At 32.4% G+C, this 20,522-nt stretch overlaps 2 protein-coding genes across 9 annotated transcripts in view; one reads left to right on the top strand and one right to left on the bottom strand.

Moving 5' to 3' along the window:
* Positions 1 to 831: 831 nt before the first annotated feature.
* LOC139523924 (anoctamin-10-like) overlaps positions 832 to 20,522 on the top strand; it is a 63,096-nt gene continuing 43,405 nt past the window's right edge. For 2 of the 7 annotated variants that reach the window (XM_071318339.1, XM_071318342.1), the window contains exon 1: positions 20,041 to 20,163. Coding sequence is in view for 2 of the 7 variants with exons in the window: in XM_071318336.1 (XP_071174437.1) it covers positions 20,181 to 20,219 (39 nt within the window). In the remaining 5 variants the exon portion in view is untranslated. Of the gene's footprint in view, positions 1,012 to 20,040; positions 20,220 to 20,522 lie in introns of those variants that run through there. The other 5 variants (XM_071318341.1, XM_071318338.1, XM_071318340.1 and 2 more) reach the window with 5 other exon arrangements.
* LOC139523926 (leucine-rich repeat-containing protein 15-like) lies at positions 13,844 to 20,170 on the bottom strand. Of its 2 annotated transcripts, none has more exons than XM_071318344.1 (2): positions 20,049 to 20,170; positions 13,844 to 18,089 (listed from the first exon to the last, which is right to left on the bottom strand). In XM_071318344.1, the coding sequence occupies exon 2, from the start codon at positions 18,080 to 18,082 to the stop codon at positions 16,286 to 16,288; it is 1,797 nt and encodes a 598-aa protein (XP_071174445.1). In that variant the 5' UTR covers positions 18,083 to 18,089; positions 20,049 to 20,170; the 3' UTR covers positions 13,844 to 16,285. The 2 variants fall into 2 exon arrangements, with proteins under 2 accessions (XP_071174445.1, XP_071174444.1); XM_071318343.1 differs by having other exon boundaries at positions 19,866 to 20,055.

Here is a 20,522-nt window from a genome sequence, read left to right as displayed (position 1 = left end):
GGGATAAACATGTCCATCAGGCCAGGGACTTTCTATAATAAAGTATACTCGGAAAGTCCGGCCGTCCCTGATCAGCGGGTCTATGCATTGTATATTTGAATATACAATTCCTTGCAGAGGGGAGATGAACAGTCACCTTTATCGGGACTTCGGGCTCGGGATGTTGAAAAGGACTGAAAAGAAAGTGCATATTTTATCGTCATGCACCAAAAATCACCGTTAAAACTTAAAGTCATTTGGCAAGAATTGTTACCGTTATTCGTCATGAAGGTATCCCCATTACCACCACCCTTATGTAGGGATTTAAATTTCTTTAAAATTCGGGACCTCTGGATTTCATGTTTTTATAAAGCCCGGGATTTCGGGATCAGGTCCCCTCCGACACCACCTCCTTGCAATGATCAGACTAATATCAAACCGTAGTCAGTGCCTTTTTTTTAACTCCTATCCTGCCTATTTTTTTCAAATTTCATCCTGAAAGGTCTTTATGTGAATCGGGAGAAAAGGTAAATTAACCGGCCACCTAAGTTTAACTAAGAGGGGGGATAGGACCTTTATCGGGACTCCGGGATCGGGTGTTTTTAAGCTCGGGATTTCGGGATTGACCCTTTCGGGATCCGGGAATTCATTTTTTCGAATTTCGGGACCTCGGGATTTCGTGTTTTTTAGCCCGGGATTTCGGGATATCGTGTTTTTAAGCCCGGGATTTCGGGATATCGTGTTTTTAAGCCCGGGATTTCGGGATCAGGACCCCTCCTAACCCCCCTCAACTAAGTTCGTAGTATTATTTTCCACACGGAAAGTGTTCGTCAGCACGTCGCTTTCGGCTATACTTTTACTTTTAATTGAACTGGTTTACTGTTCGATATTCTCTTCTGCAGGAATCAGTACATATATATATATGTTTGAAAATTTTCGAGCAAGTGACAGTGCCTGACAGTGGATGTTCACAAAGTTTCCAGGAACACGCAAGTTTAAGTACGACCAAGGATTTGTATATAAGAAACCTTGGTACGACATAAATCATAAATAATGCAATTATAATGAGTATTAATGTGGACATGCACACCTTATTTGAGCCCCTCGTTAATTTGGAAAATATGTAGTCCAAAATTATAATTATGACGTCTGGCAAGGCTATTTTATTTTTTTTCTGGGACGCCTTCCTATGTCAAGTCATAATTATTTGGACTAGAAAATATGTAACCTTAGGCGTAGCTAGCTGTCTAATAATTTGGACTACTACTAGGTACTACTACCAGTTAGTAAAAGTACTAGCTGTCCTGTTTTTATACGCTTGCTTACGGGACGTATTATGGTATACATGTACGAATGTCTGTCTGTCCTTCCATCCGTCGTCAACATGTTGTACATTAACTCAAAAAACGTTTAAACCAATTTGCATAAAACTGGTGAATGTTTTATATCTATTGACATAAGCTCCCTTTCTTTTTTTAAGAATTTTAGATTTTACGTTTCCAAGTTATGGGGTTTTATTGAAGAGCCTGCAAACTTTTGTCACAGAAACTAGAAAGCTTGACATATGGATAGTGATCCAGTGTAAGTGTAGTGTAAGCTCACTTCATAAAAGCTTTATGTTTTAGAAGGTGGAAGACCTAGATGCTTCATACTTTGCATAAAGATACCTTAATTATGTTACAAATTCTCTGTCAGATACATGTCCAATGTCCTTGACCTCATTATCATGGTTCAGTGACTATTTAAGAAAAAAAGTTAAGATTTTTTGTAATGTTAAATTCTCTCTTATTATAAGTAATCTAAAGAATATATAACATTGTATAACTATATTTGGTATGTGCCTACCTTATAAGGTCCTCATGCCCGTCAGACAGTTTTCATTTGACCTCAACTTCATTTCATGGATCAGTGAACAAGGTTAAATTTTAGTGGTCAAGTCCATATCTCAGATACTATAAGCAATAGGTCTAGTATATTCAGTGTATGGAAGGATTGTAAGGTGTACATGCACAGCTGACAGGTGTCATCTGACCTTGACTTCATTTTCATGGTTCAGTGGTTATGGGTAAGTTTTTGTGTTTTGGTTGTTTTTGGGATACGATTGCTTTCAAGCAATCTGTAGACTTATACCGGTGGTTCAGAGCATTTCCCTCACGTTAATCGTTTTATTCTAAACATTAAGGAACATCTTGGATTTTTATGATAGTGATGCTTTAAAAGGTAAAAACAAACAAAGGGATTGAACTTAAACAACTTTCCTATAATGTTCTTTTCATAATCTTCATGTTTAATAATTCCCTTGACTTATATGCATGTTTTTAACAACACAGAAAATCAGAATTAAGCAGTATTTATATTTAGTGTATTTATAAATTTAGAAACACGTCAGAGGGAATTCCCAGTTTTGGTAAAATGCGAGAGTTCTCGGAATTCCGATCAATCTATTTCTGTCATATAAGAACTGAAGTGGAGTTTTACTTATATGTTACCGTTATGAAACTGATATTTGAGATTGTAATAGATAACCATCTAGGTCGTTTAATAAACATTTAATATACGTTCTTGCTTCAGGGTTTGTTTTGTAAATTATGCGCATGCGTATAGTTTTCTTGAATACAAGGGGTTTTAGATTGAACAGTTGCTCTAGATTCCCCACTCAATTAATTAATTTATAACTCATGTGATCTTTTCTATATATGTCCGCTATTGAGGGTTATTGTTGTTGCATAATTTTAAATCATATGCATCATTTAAATTAAAATAAATATCGTCCACATCGTAGAACACCCCTTTCGGCGAAATGAAGTCTTCCATATTATCGTATCGAGTTGTCTCCCTTCCGGAAGTAACTTCCGTGAATTCCGAAATAGAGTATTAGCTCGTTCTGTCAATAAACGATGTATTATATTAAAAACGAATGCAGTTTAAACCGATAAATGTGTATGGAAAGGAGTCATGATCACTGACCCAAAAGAAATCAAATATTTAAAGAGTTAGGAATGGGGTGCCTCCTAGGAAAATAGGTGATAAGATAATAAGATAATGTACGAGGTGAAATACCTTCTCTCACTCTGAGTCTTGGTGACTGCTGTGGAAAGTAAACTTGGAATTGATAGTACAAAAATAAAACACAATAGGTCTAATTACATTGTTTATACACTTTTATCCGTGATTGGCTATTTTGTAACTATTTTACATGTACAGTTGAATTAGTTTTAAAAATAATATTATCCAGCTACATGTATACATCGGTGTCAATGAAACAACGGCAATCGTATCCCTCAGAGCAATCTGCTCTTTGATTATTATACTGTATGCAATAGGTCTACTATATTTGTTGTATGGAATGATTGTAAAGTGTACATGTCTATCTGACAGGTGTCATCTAACCTTGACCTCATTTTCAGAGTTCAGTAGTCAAAGTTAAGTTTTTGAGTTTGGTCTTTTTTTTTGCAATAGGTCAACTATATTTGCAATTTGGTTTATGGAAATATTTTATGATCTATATGACAGTTTTTGATCTTGACCTCAGTGTTAAGATTTTATGTTTTGGTCTGTTTTTTGTATTAAACTATAAGCAATAGGTCAACTATATTTGTTGTATCGCTGAATTGTTATCTGTACATGTCTGCCTGGCATGGTTCATCTGAGATGATCTGACCTTGACCTCATTTTCATGGTTCATTGGTAAATGTTAAGTTTATGTGATAGTTGTAACAAAGCTATACATTTGGGACTTTCAACATAATATCAATGATTTGTAAAGAAGGCGAGACATTTCAGCGTGTGCACTCTTGTTCATTACAAAAAAGAAGAATGTTCCATTTTTTCGGACAATAACTCAAGAATGCTTTCACCAACTTGCAAGAAATTGTGGTGAATTGTTAATATTTATTGACATGAGCTCCAATTCAATATTTATAAGTTTTAGATTTTAATTTTTCGAGTTACAGGGTTTTATTCATAAAAAAAGGGGGATGTTCCAGTTTTGAACAAAAACTCTAAAATACTTTAATATCTATTGATGTATTTCATTACTTTTTTTTTGATAATTAAGCAACCTTTAGAATTTTATAAATTTTACATTTTACATTTCTGAGTTATGGGGTTTTATTCATTAAAAAAGGGGGGATTTTCCAGTTTTCGGACTATAACTCAAAAATGCTGCCAGCAATCCTTATGGAATTTTGGTGAATTGTTTATATCTAATGATGTTAGCTCCCTTTTGATTTTCATAAATTTCTAATATGACATTGAGAATTTATAATTGAACATTATTTGATATAGTCTGACAACAGATTTACTAAGTATTGTTCAGCAGCACATGTACAGTGTATTACACAACAACAAAATCGTTAGTTAAATTTAATTTAAATTCATATGACCAATTTCAAGTTCTTTGATTACATTTTTTCAGAATCCTAAAATATGTCAAATATTTCATGTATTTAATTACAATCCAAATTCAGACCTGTACCTATTGTGTCCATTTTTGCCCCCATTGTTCAGGGTTGGACCTCTGTGGGCACATCTAGTTGCGCTCAGCAAAGCAGTTTATTCTTTTTGTAAAACATAAAAGGGTCGTCTTCTTTTCATGTGAATATGGGAGTGGACTCCTTAGACTTATGTAGGAGTGTAAAACGTCCTGTAACTTGTGTGCTATGTACATACATGTATAGACCTAATTAAAATTAATATAATCATGATAATAAAAATAAGGAAAATAGTTTACAATAAGGTCAAATAAAATGATTTGTGTGTTTTCTATTACATCTTTGAAAAAATATATGGTAGTTAGCTAGTATATAGGAAAGGTTAACACGAATGACTGAATAACACCATTTTTTTCCCCAAATAACACTGTATTTTCCGAATATGTTTAAAAGTTACTAATATGTATACTATTGTTTCAGAAAAAGGGAGTAGGTTTGGTACCATTAAACATTGTTAAAACGTTTAATCCCGCTGCAAATGTTTGCACCTGTCCTTAGTCAGGAATCTGATGTACAGTAGTTGTCGTTTGTTTGTGTAATTTATAAGTGTTTCTTGTTTCTCGTTTTTTATATAGATTAGACCGTTGGTTTTCCCGTTTGAATGATTTTACATGTCTAGTAATTTTGGGGCCCTTGATAGCTTGTTGTTCGGTGTGAGCCAATGCTCCGTGTTGAAGGCCGTACATTGACCTATAATGGTTTACTTTTATAAATTGTTATTTGGATGTAGAGTTGTCTCATTGGCACTCATACCACATCTTCCTATATCTAATATTAAAATTTCAAGTGTAATTCGGTCATTACAAGTGTTATTCGGACATTCCAGGTACCAGGTTATTGCCGGTCGAAAAGGCTTTTTTTTTTTATTTCACCAATTGTTTTTACATTAAGTCTGGGAGAGAAATTCTGACTTAGGTAGGCTATTTCTATGTTTTAAATATAGGGTAGGTACATGTACATGTAGGGAAATAAGAACACACATATTTGTTGATTGGTCTAACATACAAGTATATACATTATGTACAGTAGCTTTGGTAGTTTGATAAGTTGTTGTGGGTCTTTAAATGTTAAGAGTGGATATCCCACTTTTGAAGGATTCCAGGGTGTCAGACAGATACCTATTGCTTCAGGTATTGAATCCAATCAGAAATGGAGTAAGGATACTGTAGAAGAAAAGTTGTAGAAGTTTTATTTGATTGGTGTGTGTTTCATTTTGTTTTTATAACTTATATATTGTTATAGACTAAATTTTAAGGGTTTGTTCAAATACACGAATAATGATGTGTATAAATACAAAGCAACAAATTTCTATCGGAGTCAAAATCATGTCTTTATGACATGCATGTAACTGTCATTTAAAGCAATAGGAATATACCAATAGAGATTCAAAGTAAATCTACATGTACCACAATTTCCTACTTTTTATCAGAAATCAACCGGAGGAGTGATATAATGAAATTTAAACTGAATCATCCTTTGTGTATATTTGTACATGCACATGTAGTTCCTCAAAAATGTACCCTCTACTTCTAGTTTGTATATAGATATATTTATTTTTATCAAATATCGACACAAAACATTACAAAAGTAGTATAAAACAAAAGCAGACATGTAAACATACTGAAATAAAAATGTCTTAAAACAATTGCTGATACCTGATCAGGATTGCCCATGAAAGCCATACTGATTATTTCCAATAGGGTCCCTTTATGTTAAACAATCAGGTAGACAGCAGCAACTTTAGTGCAGGTCTACAATTTCTATGGGCGATAAAGATTATAAGGCATAAAATTAAAGCATTCCAAATTTTGATTTTATATATTTTATGAACTTCGGTCAAGTAAATATAAAAATTTAAGTTGTAAATGTGTCATTGTGATTTCAAGGTAAAACATCAAGTTTCTTGTTTGGGATATGACAAACAAATTCTTGGTTTCCCCTGTCAGTATATGTAAAAAAGAAGATGTGGTATGATTGCCAATGAGACAACTCTCCACAACAGACCAAATGACACAGAAATTAACAACTATAGGTCACTGCATGGCCTTCAACCATGAGCAAAGTCCATACCAGGTCAATTCTTTTTCAATACTGGTAGACTAGTAGATAAATAGAAAAGGGTACCTAGACTGTCTAAGTTAGACACTATTTTAAGACAATAATCAATAGCATTTTGACTGTCTGATAATTTATTTTGAAAATTTTATTTGCAATTGTCTTTCATCATGTTCATCAAGTTTAAGATACAGTTAGCTTATATCCAAAATTGATCATCAGGATATATTATCAGATAAGTTTTTTTTAAAGGATTTCCTGTCAGAGTTTTACATGGTTTAAGAAGATAAAAATTGTTTTATATTTTGCAAAAAGTATTTAAATAAAATTTAAAAATATTCAGCTCTTTTCTTGTGTAATTGGAAACCAAATCTCCATTTTTGGTCTCATGACAATCAGATGTACATGTATTGATAATATTTCTAAGAAAAGATGAACATGTGGCAAAGTGCCTTTACTTGTTTATCCCAGAGATCCCCTCTGTTTCAGAATGATATTAACCTGCTGTTAGGACTTACATAAAATGTTTTTGTATACAAGCAAACAGAAGAAAGTTGCTTATGGGATTAAGCCAGCAAGACTCTTGTCACATAGTCAGACAGAAGAACTCCATATATATAACAAATTTAACCAAACTTGGCCACAATTATCATTGTGGTATATAGTTTAAAAAATGTGTCCGATGACCCCCGCCTACCAAACAAAATGGCTGACATGGCTAAAATTAGAACATAGTGGTAAAATGCAGTTTTTATGCCCCAATTACGATAGTAGAGGGGCATTATGTTTTCTGGTCTGTGGCTTCGTTCGTCTGTGCGTCCGTTCGTCCGTCTGTGCGTCCGACCGTTCAGGTTAAAGTTTTTGGTCAAGGTAGTTTTTGATGAAGCTGAAGTCCAATCAACTTGAAACTTAATAGACTAGTTGCTTATGATATGATCTTTCTAATTTTAAAGCCAAATTAGACTTTTGACCCCAATTTCACGGTCCACTGAACATAGAAAATGAAAGTGGGAGTTTCAGGTTAAAGTTTTTGGTCAAGGTAGTTTTTGGTGAAGCTGAAGTCCAATCAACTTGAAACTTAGTAAACTTGTTGCTTATAATATAATCTTTTTAATTTTGAAGCCAAATTAGACTTTTGACCCCAATTTCACGGTCCACTAAACATAGAAAATGAAAGTGGGAGTTTCAGGTTAAAGTTTTTGGTCAAGGTAGTTTTTGATAAAATTGAAGTCCAATCAACTTGAAACTTAGTACATATGTTCCCTAGCTATAGTATAATCTTTCTAATTTTAATACCAAATTAGATTATTACCCAATTTCACGGTCAATGGAACATGGAAAAGGATAGTGCGAGTGGGGCATCCGTGTACTTTGGACACATTCTTGTTGCTTTATATCTTTGAAACTAAAACATTTAGGGCAAATCTTTCAAGATTTAAATGTCCATCAGAGTAAGATCTATCCCGTCACAAATTTTCAGATGAATCTGACAAACCGTTGTTGGGTTGCTGCCCTAAAATTAGGAATTTTAAGGAAATTTTGCAGTTTTTATACAACCGCAAAAATTTTAATTTTTTGGTCGTATATTGCTATCACGTTGGCGTCGTCGTCCGAATACTTTTAGTTTTCGCACTCTAACTTTAGTAAAAGTGAATAGAAATCAATGAAATTTTAACACAAGGTTTATGACCACAAAAGGAAGGTTGGGATTGATTTTGGGAGTTTTGGTCCCAACATTTTAGGAATTAGGGGCCAAAAAGGGCCCAAATGAGCATTTTCTTGGTTTTTGCACTATAACTTTAGTATAAGTAAATAGAAATCAATGAAATTTAAACACAAGGTTTATGACCACAAAAGGAAGGTTGGGACTGATTTTGGGAGTTTTGGTCCCAACATTTTAGGAATTAGGGGCCAAAAAGGGGCCCAAATAAGCATTATTTTTGGTTTTTGCACCATAACTTTAGTATAAGTAAATAGAAATCTATGAAATTTAAACACAAGGTTTATGACCATAAAAGGAAGGTTGGGAGTTTTGGTCCTAACAGTTTAGGAATAAGGGGCCCAAAGGGTCCAAAATTGAACTTTGTGTGATTTCATCAAAAATTGAATAAATGGGGTTCTTTGATATGCCGAATCTAACTATGTATGTAGATTCCTAATTTTTGGTCCCGTTTTCAAATTGGTCTACATTAAGGTCCAAAATTAAACTTAGTTTGATTTTAACAAAAATTGAATCCTTGGGGTTCTTTGATATGCTGAATTTAAAAATGTACTTAGATTTTTAATTATTGGCCTAGTTTTCAAGTTGGTCCAAATGGGGGTCCAAAATTAAACTTTGTTTGATTTCATCAAAAATTGAATAAATGGGTTCTTTGATATGCCAAATCTAACTGTGTATGTAGATTCTTAATTTTTGGTCCAGTTTTCAAATTGGTCTACATTAAGGTCCAAAGGGTCCAATATTAAACTAAGTTTGATTTTAACAAAAATTAAATTCTTGGGCTTATTTGATATGCTTCATCTAAATATGTACTTTGATTTTTGATTATGGGCCCAGTTTTCAAGTTGGTCCAAATCAGGATTCCATATCAAGTATTGTGCAATAGCAAGAAATTTTCAATTGCACAGTATTGCACAATAGCAAGAAATATCTAATTGCACAATATTGTGCAATAGCAATTAATTTTCAATTGGAGTTATCTTTCTTTGTATAGAATAGTAGTTGATAATATATGTTGGAAATTTGCCAGACATGACTATGATGTCATTTTCTATTTTTATTTGCCAATAACTTTATGTAAATAACTTCATTGGAAATTTGCCAATATAAAATGTTGCTGATGAAGCTTTTTTTCCTTATCTTATCTAAAATGTTTTTAGATAATGTATGTTGGACATTTGCCAGACATGACTATGATGTCATTTTCTATTTTTATTTGCCAATAACTTTATGTAAATAACTTCATTGGAAATTTGCCAAAATAAAATGTTGCTGATGAAGTTTTTTTTATTGTTTTATACAATAAACAATGTATATTCACCTTTACTACCAACCAATCTTAACCAGTGATAACAAGCACTTTATTTTACATTTTAATATTTTATGATGTATTTAAAAGAGAAGTTATTGTTGCAAACTCCATTAGAAATTTGAATTGATATCAGTTTTGGAAAAAGGGAAACGGGGATGTGAAAAATTTAAATTTTTCTCATTTCAGATTTCATAAATAAAAAGAAAATTTCTTCAAACATTTTTTTGAGAGGATTAATATTCAACAGCATAGTGAATTGCTCAAAGGCAAAAAAAAAACTTTTAAGTTCATTAGACCACATTCATTCTGTGTCAGAAACCTATACTGTGTCAACTATTTAATTTTAGATTTAAAAAGTTTGATGAAGAAATCTTTAATTGATTTGTAAAATCTTGACATTTGTTTTGTGTTAAAAAAAAACCATGTAATGTCAAAAATTTGATCACAATCCAAATTCAGAGCTGTATCACGCTTGAATGTTTTGTCAATACTTGCCCCAACTGTTCAGGGTTCGACCTCTGCGGTCGTATAAAGCTGCGCCCTGCGGAGCACCTGGTTGGTTTTTATCTTGAATACTATTATAGATAGACATAAACTGTAAACAGCAATAATGTTCAGCAAAGTAAGATCTACAAATAAGTCAGCATGGTCAAAATTGTTAAAGGACCCCTTAAGGAGTTATTGTCCTTTATAGTCAATATTGAACAACTTTTCGTCATTTTTGTAACTTGTACAAAAATCTTCTTCTAAAACTATGGGCCAAATTTAACCAAACTTGGCCACAATCATTACTAGGGTATCTATTTAAAAAAAAAGTGTCTAATGACCCTACCTACCAACCAAGATGGCCGACATCAGTAAATATAGTAACAGGTGAGCGACACAGGCTCTTGAGAGCCTCTAGTTTTGTTAGAAGCTTTGACATTGGGGATGTAAGAAAGGATGCCGCTGTCGTTTTTAATGTGGAAAATCGGGTCTCCCGTGCACTGCTTTGTGTGGATGTGGTGGTGACTGTGAATAAACATGTATTTTTGGCCAAATAGTAGTAATATAGTGAATGGTTTAGTACTTGAGTGATCTTATTTTGTTTTAATTAATCTATCCAAAACTGTACATTAAAGATCTAGATTGAGGACTCATCTTTGAAATTTATGCCATAATTTTTTTTACCGGAAGTGTTAACTTTGTATTTAAACATTTAAAACAGAATAGAATGAGGGGTTTTGAGGATAACAGTTATAAACTTAAAGCCAAAAGTTTAATGACCATCACAAAAAAAAAACAGCATTTTCTTTACATTTTGAAAAAAGCTGAATATTGAAAATAAAAAAATGATATTTCTTTGTCCGCTATTTTGGATATTACCGGAAGTAAGGGGTTTTAAGACATATGTTTTAAACGTTGTATCCATGAGAAGCACCAAATAAAGGTTCCTGCACAATGTAATGATTGTAGCAGTACCTTAAAACACATTCCAATTACCCCTCTAAAAAATAAGCTTATTCCAGTATAATGTCTGCCATGTTGGATTTTACCGTAAGTAGGATTTTTGAAGACATCTTAAACTATATAATATATCCAAAAGTAGTACATTACAAAGGTTTGTACCAAATATTATGATAGTGCATGCTGCATGATAATAACTAACACCTTTTCACATACTAGCCTTCGATATTGAGCTGATTAAAGTATGCCATTTTGGATTTTACCGGAAGTGAGACATATTTTTTAAATGCCTCCCTATCTGAAATGAAAGAGTAATAGTTGAGGAAGGTCTATGCCAAATTTCTTGCTTGTAGTAGGATGTGCACAATTCTTCTGAAATATGCTTGTAGTCGCCAGACTACCATACTTGCCCCAGCTGTTAAGTGTTTGACCTCTGCGGTCGTATAAAGCTGCGCCCTGCGGAGCATCTGGTTAGTATTCTAAATTTCTTTCTTATCATGATCATGATGTATAATAGGATAACTATATTTGTTGTGTGTGTACCTTGCAAGGTCTTCATGCCCGTCAGACAGTTTTCACTTGACCTCAACCTAATTTCATAGATCAGTGAACAAGGTTAAGTTTTGGTGGTCAAGTCAACATCTTTGATACTATAAGCAATAGGTCTACTATATTTGATGTATGGAATGATTGTAAGATGTGCATGTCCAAATTACGGTGTCATCTGACCATGACCTCATTTTCATGGTTCAGTTGTTTTAAGTTAAGTTTTTGTGGTTTGGTCAGGTGTATGAAATTACATGTCAGCCTGGCATGTTTTATTTGATCTTGACCCTCTTTTTTACGGGTTCATTGCTTTATGTTAAGTGTTTGTTTTTTGGTCTATTTTTATACGACTGCAAAAATTAAAAAATTTTTTGTCATATATAATTGGTATCACACTGTTGTCGTCAGCGTCGTCCGAAGACGGATGGTTTCCGAATAATAACTTTAGTATTGGTAAATAGAAATCAATATAATTTTAACACAATGATTGTAACCACAAATGAAAGGTTGGTATTGATTTTGGGGGTTTTGGTCCCAATGGTTTAGAAATTACGGGCCCAAAACAAGCATTTATCTAGTTTCAGGACAATAAGTTGTGAATACGTATATTAATTGCTCTGATATTGTACCACAATGTTTATACTTTAAAGTAGAAGGTTGGGACTTATTTTAAGGGTTATGGGGCAGTCTAGGAATTAAGGGCCAAAAAAGGGCCTTATGTATAACTGTATGGATCTCTATGACATTGTACCACAAGGTTCCATATAACTAAGAAAAGGGTTTGATTCAGTTTGGGGTTAATATCCCTGAACATTTAGGAATAAGGGGCCAAAAAGAAGCATTTTCTAGTTTACAGACAATAACTTGGGTTTAAGTGTATGGATCTCTCTGAAATTATACTGCAAGATTTCTTACTACAAAGGAAAAGCTGGAATTGATAGTTTGGGTTCTTGCTCCTAGGGAGAAGGCAGGGTTTCAATAAGTGAGGGGCCAAAAAGGGGGCCCAAATAAGCATGTTTGTAGTTTTCAGTCAATAACTTGTGTTTTAAGTATACAAATCTCTCTGAAATTATACCACAAGTTTCCATACTACAAAGAGGTGGTCATGGGGGTTATGGTGCAAATTATTGGGGGCGAAACAAATGTTTTTCTGGTTAAAGGACAATTTAGACAATTTAAAAGCAGTGTGAGGGAAGTTACGCAATTAAAATTCAAAGAATACTGTTATATATATATTTGTTTGATTACCTCCCTTACACTGCTTGTTTTTAAAAGTTTCAAGAAGAAATCTTCAATTGCACAGTATTGTGCAATAGATTTGTTAGATCTTTGACCACATTTATTTTGTGACAAAAACCTATACATTCTGTCAAAAATTTGATCAAGTATCAAGTATGACAGTATCAAGCTTGAATATATATTGTGACCAAATTTGCCCCAACTATTCAGGGTTTCGACTTCTGCGGTCATATAAAGCTGCATCCTGCGGAGCACCTGGTTCTAATACTTTTAGCAATAGGTTAACTATATTTGGTGTATGGAATGATTGTAAGGAGTATATCTCTGTCTGACAATTATCATCTGAACATGACCCCATTTTCATGGTTCATGGGTCAATCTTAGGTTTTCCTTGTTAAGTTTGTTTTTTAGAATGTTAGATACTATATGCAAAATATCAACAATTATCTTTAAAGCATGTAATGATTGTAAGTTATATATATGTTGGCTGGGTTCATCTGACCTTGCCCTCTTTTTCATGGTTCATTGATCAATGTTAAGTTTCCCTGGTTAAGTTTATTTGTTAGATATGCAATAGGTCAACTACATGTACATACAGTATGTAAGGCATATTTTGGTGTTTGGAATGAATGGAAGGTGAACATGTATTTCCAGTTTGGTTTATCCGACCTTTGTCCTTTTTTCTTGGATTATGTTAAGTTTATGTGATAGTTTTATATAGCTTTATATTTGGAACCAACATAATATCAATGGATAGTAAAGAAGGAGAGACATTTCAGTGTGTGCACTCTTGTTTCTAAATAAAGAGTTATTGTAAATAGAAAATTATCTGACCTTTGACCTTATTTTCTTGGGATTACATGTATGTCAAGTTTATGTGATAGCTGTAGTAAAGCTTTATATTAAGAACCAACATAATATCAATGGTTAGTATTAAGGAAGGCAAGGCATTTCAGCATGTTCACTCTTGTTTCTAAATAATGAGTTATTGTAAATATAAAAAGGTTGCAAAATCTTGATATCTTGTCCATACAAACACAAGTCTTATGAATATTTGTCTATAAAACATTTTTATTGCAATATTCATGATATGCATAATAAATATAAGTTTAATGATACTTTATAACATCAACATGTATACAATGAACATGATAAAGTAATATATTTGCATACAATATTCAATTTATTTTATTTTATGACCAAATATACTTTTTAGATAAGGGTGCTAATTTTATATGTAAGCAAAAATTCAAGTAAATGTTTGAACAGGATATGTTGTGAAAATTACAAGTTACAGAGTAAAAGTTATTTTTATGTTTCATTTTAATATGGGCATTATGTTTTCTGGTCTGTGCGTCCATGACCATGAATGACGGGCTGGACCAAATAATCACCATTGAAATGCTTAAACAACTGCATACCAAATACATGTACAAAATGTATCATTGACTAAACATATATACATTGTAACTGGTTCTCTTCAAACTGACATAATCACAAATGATAACTAAATTCAACAAAATTAAAAATTTAAAAATATTATACATGTATTTGTTTATTTCAAGGGAAAACTAAAACAATTTACCACAAAATTGTGACTAAATAAACAAATATACAATTCTTTGTCTTTTAACTGGTTTGTGAATTCCAATCATAAATGCCTTCCGAATTTTTGTTTGAAAAAAATGTTTTTTAATATGTTATATATATATATATATATATATATACCAGTAGCATAAAGAGAAGTTAACAAATAATATTGGCCATACACTTAATTCTTTCTATTAACATAGTACATACTGGAATATGACATATCAAATAGCATAAATGTGAATTCAATGAAAATAAAACATTTAACATACTATTAATCACTTTTTTCAGCAATCAGAAATTAAGTCACATGAAGAGTTGTTGCAGTCTTTAGATGCACTTTTAAAATTTAAATAATAAAACAAACAAAATGGTTGAAATCAGTTGAGTTGCAATATTTATGAGTTAATTTTGCATTTATTACATAAAATTTGCTGAAAAATGGCCAATATATATATATATTTATGACTAAATTTTGCTGAAAAACGGCTTAGTTGCAATGTCTGGAAAAAATAGAAAAAATTCTTCAAGCAGTTCCATAATAACAGGTGTACAACTTCAACTTATACATGTATACACTATTCCTGTGAAGTTTTAGAGATATGGTCTGAAAACTGTAGGTGTTTAGTTAATAACACAAAAATTGTACCCTCTTTCATATATTTTTTTCTGAAAAATGAGGGATTAGGTTCTAAATATGCAAGACTTTTTTTTAACAAAATAATTAAACATTTATTTCAATTAATGTTACATTACAATATCCTTCAGGAGTCCAAGCTCCTCCTGATGTTCCCTTTTACATTCCACTAATCACTCATGGAAGTAATTAGTTTTAAAAATCATATAACATCAAATATATATTATACATAATTTTAACCCGAATAATCCAGTCGTTATATTACAATCCTCTGGAGGACAATGACGGTAAGGGGGCCCTGTAATTATTTTAGTTAACATAATTTCACTCATAATGATTATTCATATGTTTTCTTATGGTTGCTAAAACATTACTTTTAATTGTCAAACATACATGTACTTCTATTGAACAGTGAACTCAATAAGAAAAATTGAGAAAACATTGACATTTTTTGTTTTTTGATCTGATATGTAATAGGTTTTGTAAATTGAAAAAACAACATTTGTTAAGAAATAGTTAAAGTCAAAATATTCTTCATCAGAAGTTTTATAACCAAATACCAAATGTCTTAATTTTGTCTTAAAAGTTATTTTACTCTTCTTTAAAACTAGCCATTTAGTTATAAAAAAACATGCATAATTTTTTTTAAATTTGAAGTTTCATATAACTAAGGATATTTTTATAAAAATCTGGAATGTTTTAAGGCTTTCGTCTGGCTTATCCCCACTGTTTATTTGAAACACTAACAAGTTTGACCCAAAATGATTAAAATAGAGCTGAGGTATAATTTTCCAACCTTCTTCACAATCAGCTACTAGTCTTTTAACCCACAGTAGCTTTTAAAGCAGTGAAATAACTTCTTATATCTATCATATCTAATCCACCCTTTTCATATGGACCAATAATTGAATTTTCTGCAAGACATTAAACTTTTGGTTCATTAACTTGAGTTATTCTTTTTTTCTATTAAAGGAGAACATTTTTTAACACATAATACTTGTACCAGTTGTATAAAATTCATGAGAGAATATACATACATGATCTGCAATGTATTTATTTCTTTAAACATCAACCATTATTACAATGCATGTATTGCAAAATTTTCTCAGTTGACATTAATTGTTGAATGCAGTTTTTTGTGAATGAAACATTGCCTAATAAATTAAATACCCTGTTTAATTTGGACACAATAGTCATTGCCTTATAGCACACATCTATAATGTACACAACAATATTACATGTAAGTATATATCCATAAACTATAACTGCTACACTGCAGATTCTCTCCCAAATGGATTATAACCTACACTGTTTAATGTTGAATATGATCGGGATCTATGGGATACATCAAGTTCTTTACGTGACATTTCAGGAGAACCACGAGAAACGGCACTAGGATTTGGTACCATTGAATGAAAAAAATTGCGGACAACAAAACTTTTATCAGACTCATCAAGTGATCCTACTTCTGGGTCATGAAATGGTTTTGTTGACCTGTCTTTGTCACCAAGTTCTGTGCTACTGATTTGAGAATTGTTACATGACAGACTTATCTTCCCTTGGGAATGGCGTATACATATTATAATGATAGCTATGATAATGATTAAACAGATTATGCAGCCTACAGATATTCCAATTACTTGAGATTTTTTTAGCGGTGAGCTTTCAAGTACTTTTTCACATTTTAAATCTCTTTCATCTGTGAGTTTTATTATTTGACCTGCTAATATTGGAGGGGATGAACATTTAGGACGTCTGCATTCAAGAGAATATATTGAACTGCAATACATATTTCCAACATTTGATGTTGAAAGCCATCTTCTAAATGGAAGTATGTGGCAATCACAATGCCAAGCATTTTGTTCTATGTTCACTTGTGACATACGATTAAAAGAATCCAAAACCGGGTGTGGAGCGTATGGAATTCTATTCCTTGATAGGTCCAGAGTTTCTAGCCTCTGTAGTTTACCAAATTCATCAATATCTAAACGGTTCAATGCACACATTGATAAATTCAAATGTTGCAGCCTGTATAGGCTATTTAAACAACCCTCTGGAATTATTCCTAAAGGATTTCCAGCTAAATTCAGTTTTGTCAATTGTAAAGCTATCTGACTAAAAGCGTTTCTGTGAATACTGGTAATAACATTTTCAGATAAATCTAAATCTTGAACATCAAAGTGATCAAATACACCATATTGTATTTTTTGAATTCTATTTTTAGCTAGACTCAACTTGGCCATGCGCATATTAGAAAACTGGTCTCTGTTTAATGATTCTATGTAGTTTCCATCAGCAATGAGTGTATTCAGATATGGGGACTTTTGAACAAAAACTTCTGATGATGGAAGTAAAACTATTCTATTGAATCCAATATCTAAAATTTGAACTATTCTGGAATTTGCAAATAAATCACTAGGTATAGCTGTCAAATCACAATGCCTCAAATTCAACTGTTTTAAAGATCCAAGTCCTTTTAAACCATCTCCATGCAAATTTTCCAGCTTATTTCCATTGAGTGTTAAAGTCTGCAAATGAGTCAATGTTCTGAAAACACCTGAATTTAAGTCTGTGAGTAAATTTTCACCAAGATCTAATTTTTGCAAATAAACCAAGGGGAGTAACTGTTCTCCAAGTTTAGAGATCCTATTGGAAGACAAATCCAGCGATCGCAGCTTTGACAATCCGGCAAGTGCATTTGTAGAAATTGTACTAATACTGTTATGGGTCAGATTCAAATTTACAACATTTGGAAGAAGTTCAAAAGTATTGTCATAAATGTTACTAATATAACAATTTCGTAAGATGAGAGTTGTCAAGCTTGTGGCAGTTATCCCACTGAAATCTGTTGGAGATAGAGAATTAACTGTTGTTGAAATAACTTCAAGGTAACTTGTTGATGAGTCTAAAGTTGAAATGATGGTTTGTAGACTTCCACCACTACTACATGTTACTTTTTCTTTACCATCCTCTCTTATACACGTACATGTAGTAGGGCATCCAGTAACAAGAATTGCACTTGTAACCAGCAATATGGTGAGAGCATAGATGTAACGGTCAATCATTTTTTATCTACAATTGAAAAAAATCTATTATTATTTTTTGGTTTACCGTAGGTTATAATATATTCTTTATCAATTCTCAATGATTCTATAATGCAAATTCCCTAAATGATTATTGATACATGTACAAAAATGTATATATGCATATGCATGATAAGTTAGAATTTTTCAAATGATTTGCATAGTTTTTTCTTATTTTGTACTGTTACACCACTGTCCCAGTTAAGGGGAGGGTTGGCACCTTCAAAGTAGTTCAACTTCGCCACAATCTGTAACTAAGTCAGGAATGTGATGTTTAGTGGTTGTCGTCTGTTTATGTGGTTCCTAAGTGTTTCTCGTTTATTATTAAGAAATAATTGATGCGAGCTATACTTTATTGTAGTTTTAACATGGTTAGGCATTATATTCATGATTATTTTTCACCGAGCGATAGTGAGGGCTAAAATAACACGAATATACATGTAATGCCTATCCATGTTAAAACTACAATAAAGTATAGCTTGCATCAATTATTTCGATTCTGATTAGGACAATTAAGGTAATTTCTATGTCAGATGTGTGTAAGGGTAAAGCGATTGTGAAGGCTCTGCCATGAACCTCCCTTTTTTGTTTGTAAAGAAGCAAACAGCTGGCAATGTGATTTTTCAGAGGGAGGAGTTTTTGAACAGCCAGCATGAACGGTTGTTGTATCTAGGTCAAATGTGTCAATTTAGGAATGCATTCACATTACAGTCATAATCATTCACATTACAGTCATAATAAATGAATTAGTAACAACATGTGCATCATTTAAGAGTTTGGAAGTGTTTTAAGTTAATGAAATATATTAAATGCATGCCAATTTGATAAAATTCATTATTTTGCAGTATTCAATATATATATGCATGTGCAAAATTTTTTTATTGGATTTAGAGCATGGGTTTATTTATAAAGCGAAAGAAGCACTTCATATTAGAATATAGATAAGATCGTTGGTTTTCCTGTTTGAATGGTTTTACACTAGTAATTTATTTTTGGGCCCTTCATAACTTGCTTTTCGGTGTGAGCCTAGGCTCTGTGTTGAAGACTGTACCTTGACCTATAATGGTTTACCTTTATAATTGTGACTTGGATGGAGAGTTGTCTCATTGACACTCATACCACATCTTCCTATATATCTATATACATGTATGAATAAAGAATGTTGCTGTCCCAAGTCAGGCGCCTGTAATTCAGTGGTTGTCGTTTGTTGCTGTTCAACATATTTGTTTTTTTATCATTATTTTGTTCATAAATTAGGCCCTCATTCCTATGTTTTCTTACCCCTGTCAGTGTTCTCCCAAGATATTTCATTTAGTATCCTGGTAAACAGGGAAATTTGAAATACCATATGCATCTTGTTTCTAAAAATTAAAGCATCACATCCAAAACATAATCTATAAGAAAACCAATTCAGATAGCATCACATAAAGAAATATAGCATCCCATTACATTAACATGATTCTTAAAGGCCCCCTCCTATTGTGGTAAATGAACATGTACATACAATGTTAAGATTGAGACCAGGAACTGTTGATTTTAATTCCATTTTCAAATCATTTCGCTGTGTTTTGTTTGTTGCATAGCTTTGTTATATTGTTATTTTTGTCTGATGGTAATTTTTTGTAATAGTTTTAAAAGTTTGTTTACATGGAAGGTGTAATTGGATAGTTTGGTAAGAGACGATATTCTGCACCAATGGTCTGTTTCTACTGTGATAGCGGTAAACTTTGTACATTTCACTGTATTTAACTGGTGTTTAACTCACCAGCCAATGTTTTCTTCCTCTTCATAATGAATAATTCATGTTTGGTAATCCCGAAAGTTTCAAATGAAGTCAATTTTCTATGTGATTTTGCTCGTTTCACAGTTTTACTGTTATCAATTTTAGTCAGCCATATTTAGTTTAGTGTCCCAGTTAAATGTCATACCTGAGTGACGAATCGCTCACCTGTGACTTTTTCCGGATTTCATCTCGTAATGTGATGACACCTACGATTTTAATTTGGCTGGAATGTGAACCGCTTTGATGACCGATCTTTGAATACCAATTGATAATTTGATCTGTAAGTTTAACTTTCGGATGCATTCCCACGTGCACTTGAAATATGTAAACAAACAGGTAAGGCGCACAACTGGTTGCATTTACAGGTAGATATACAACGTAACAGTCCGATTATATAGTTTGACAAGGTGATTTATAGCAATTCTGACACATAATATGTTTTGCTATTGTATATTCAGTGAAAGATTGTCAATTGCATTGAAAAACATGGACTGATATTAATTTCCTTTTCAATGCAATTATATCTTTAATTCGAAGGGGCTATTGATGAATTTTAAATTGTAAAATGATATTTAAACTGAAGAAAAAGATAATATTGTTGTAACTTTATATTTTCCTAACTTAAACATTTTAAATATT

Source organism: Mytilus edulis, chromosome 5 (genome assembly GCF_963676685.1).
Source record: "Mytilus edulis chromosome 5, xbMytEdul2.2, whole genome shotgun sequence".
NCBI lineage: Eukaryota > Metazoa > Mollusca > Bivalvia > Mytilida > Mytilidae > Mytilus > Mytilus edulis.
The sequence above is the reverse complement of the archived record's forward strand: the minus strand, read 5'-3'. Positions and strand labels throughout refer to the sequence as shown.

Bases quoted from the DNA above. Each gene is read 5' to 3' on its own strand.
- LOC139523926 (XM_071318344.1), bottom strand. From the start codon at position 18,082: ATGATTGACCGTTACATCTATGCTCTCACCATATTGCTGGTTACAAGT.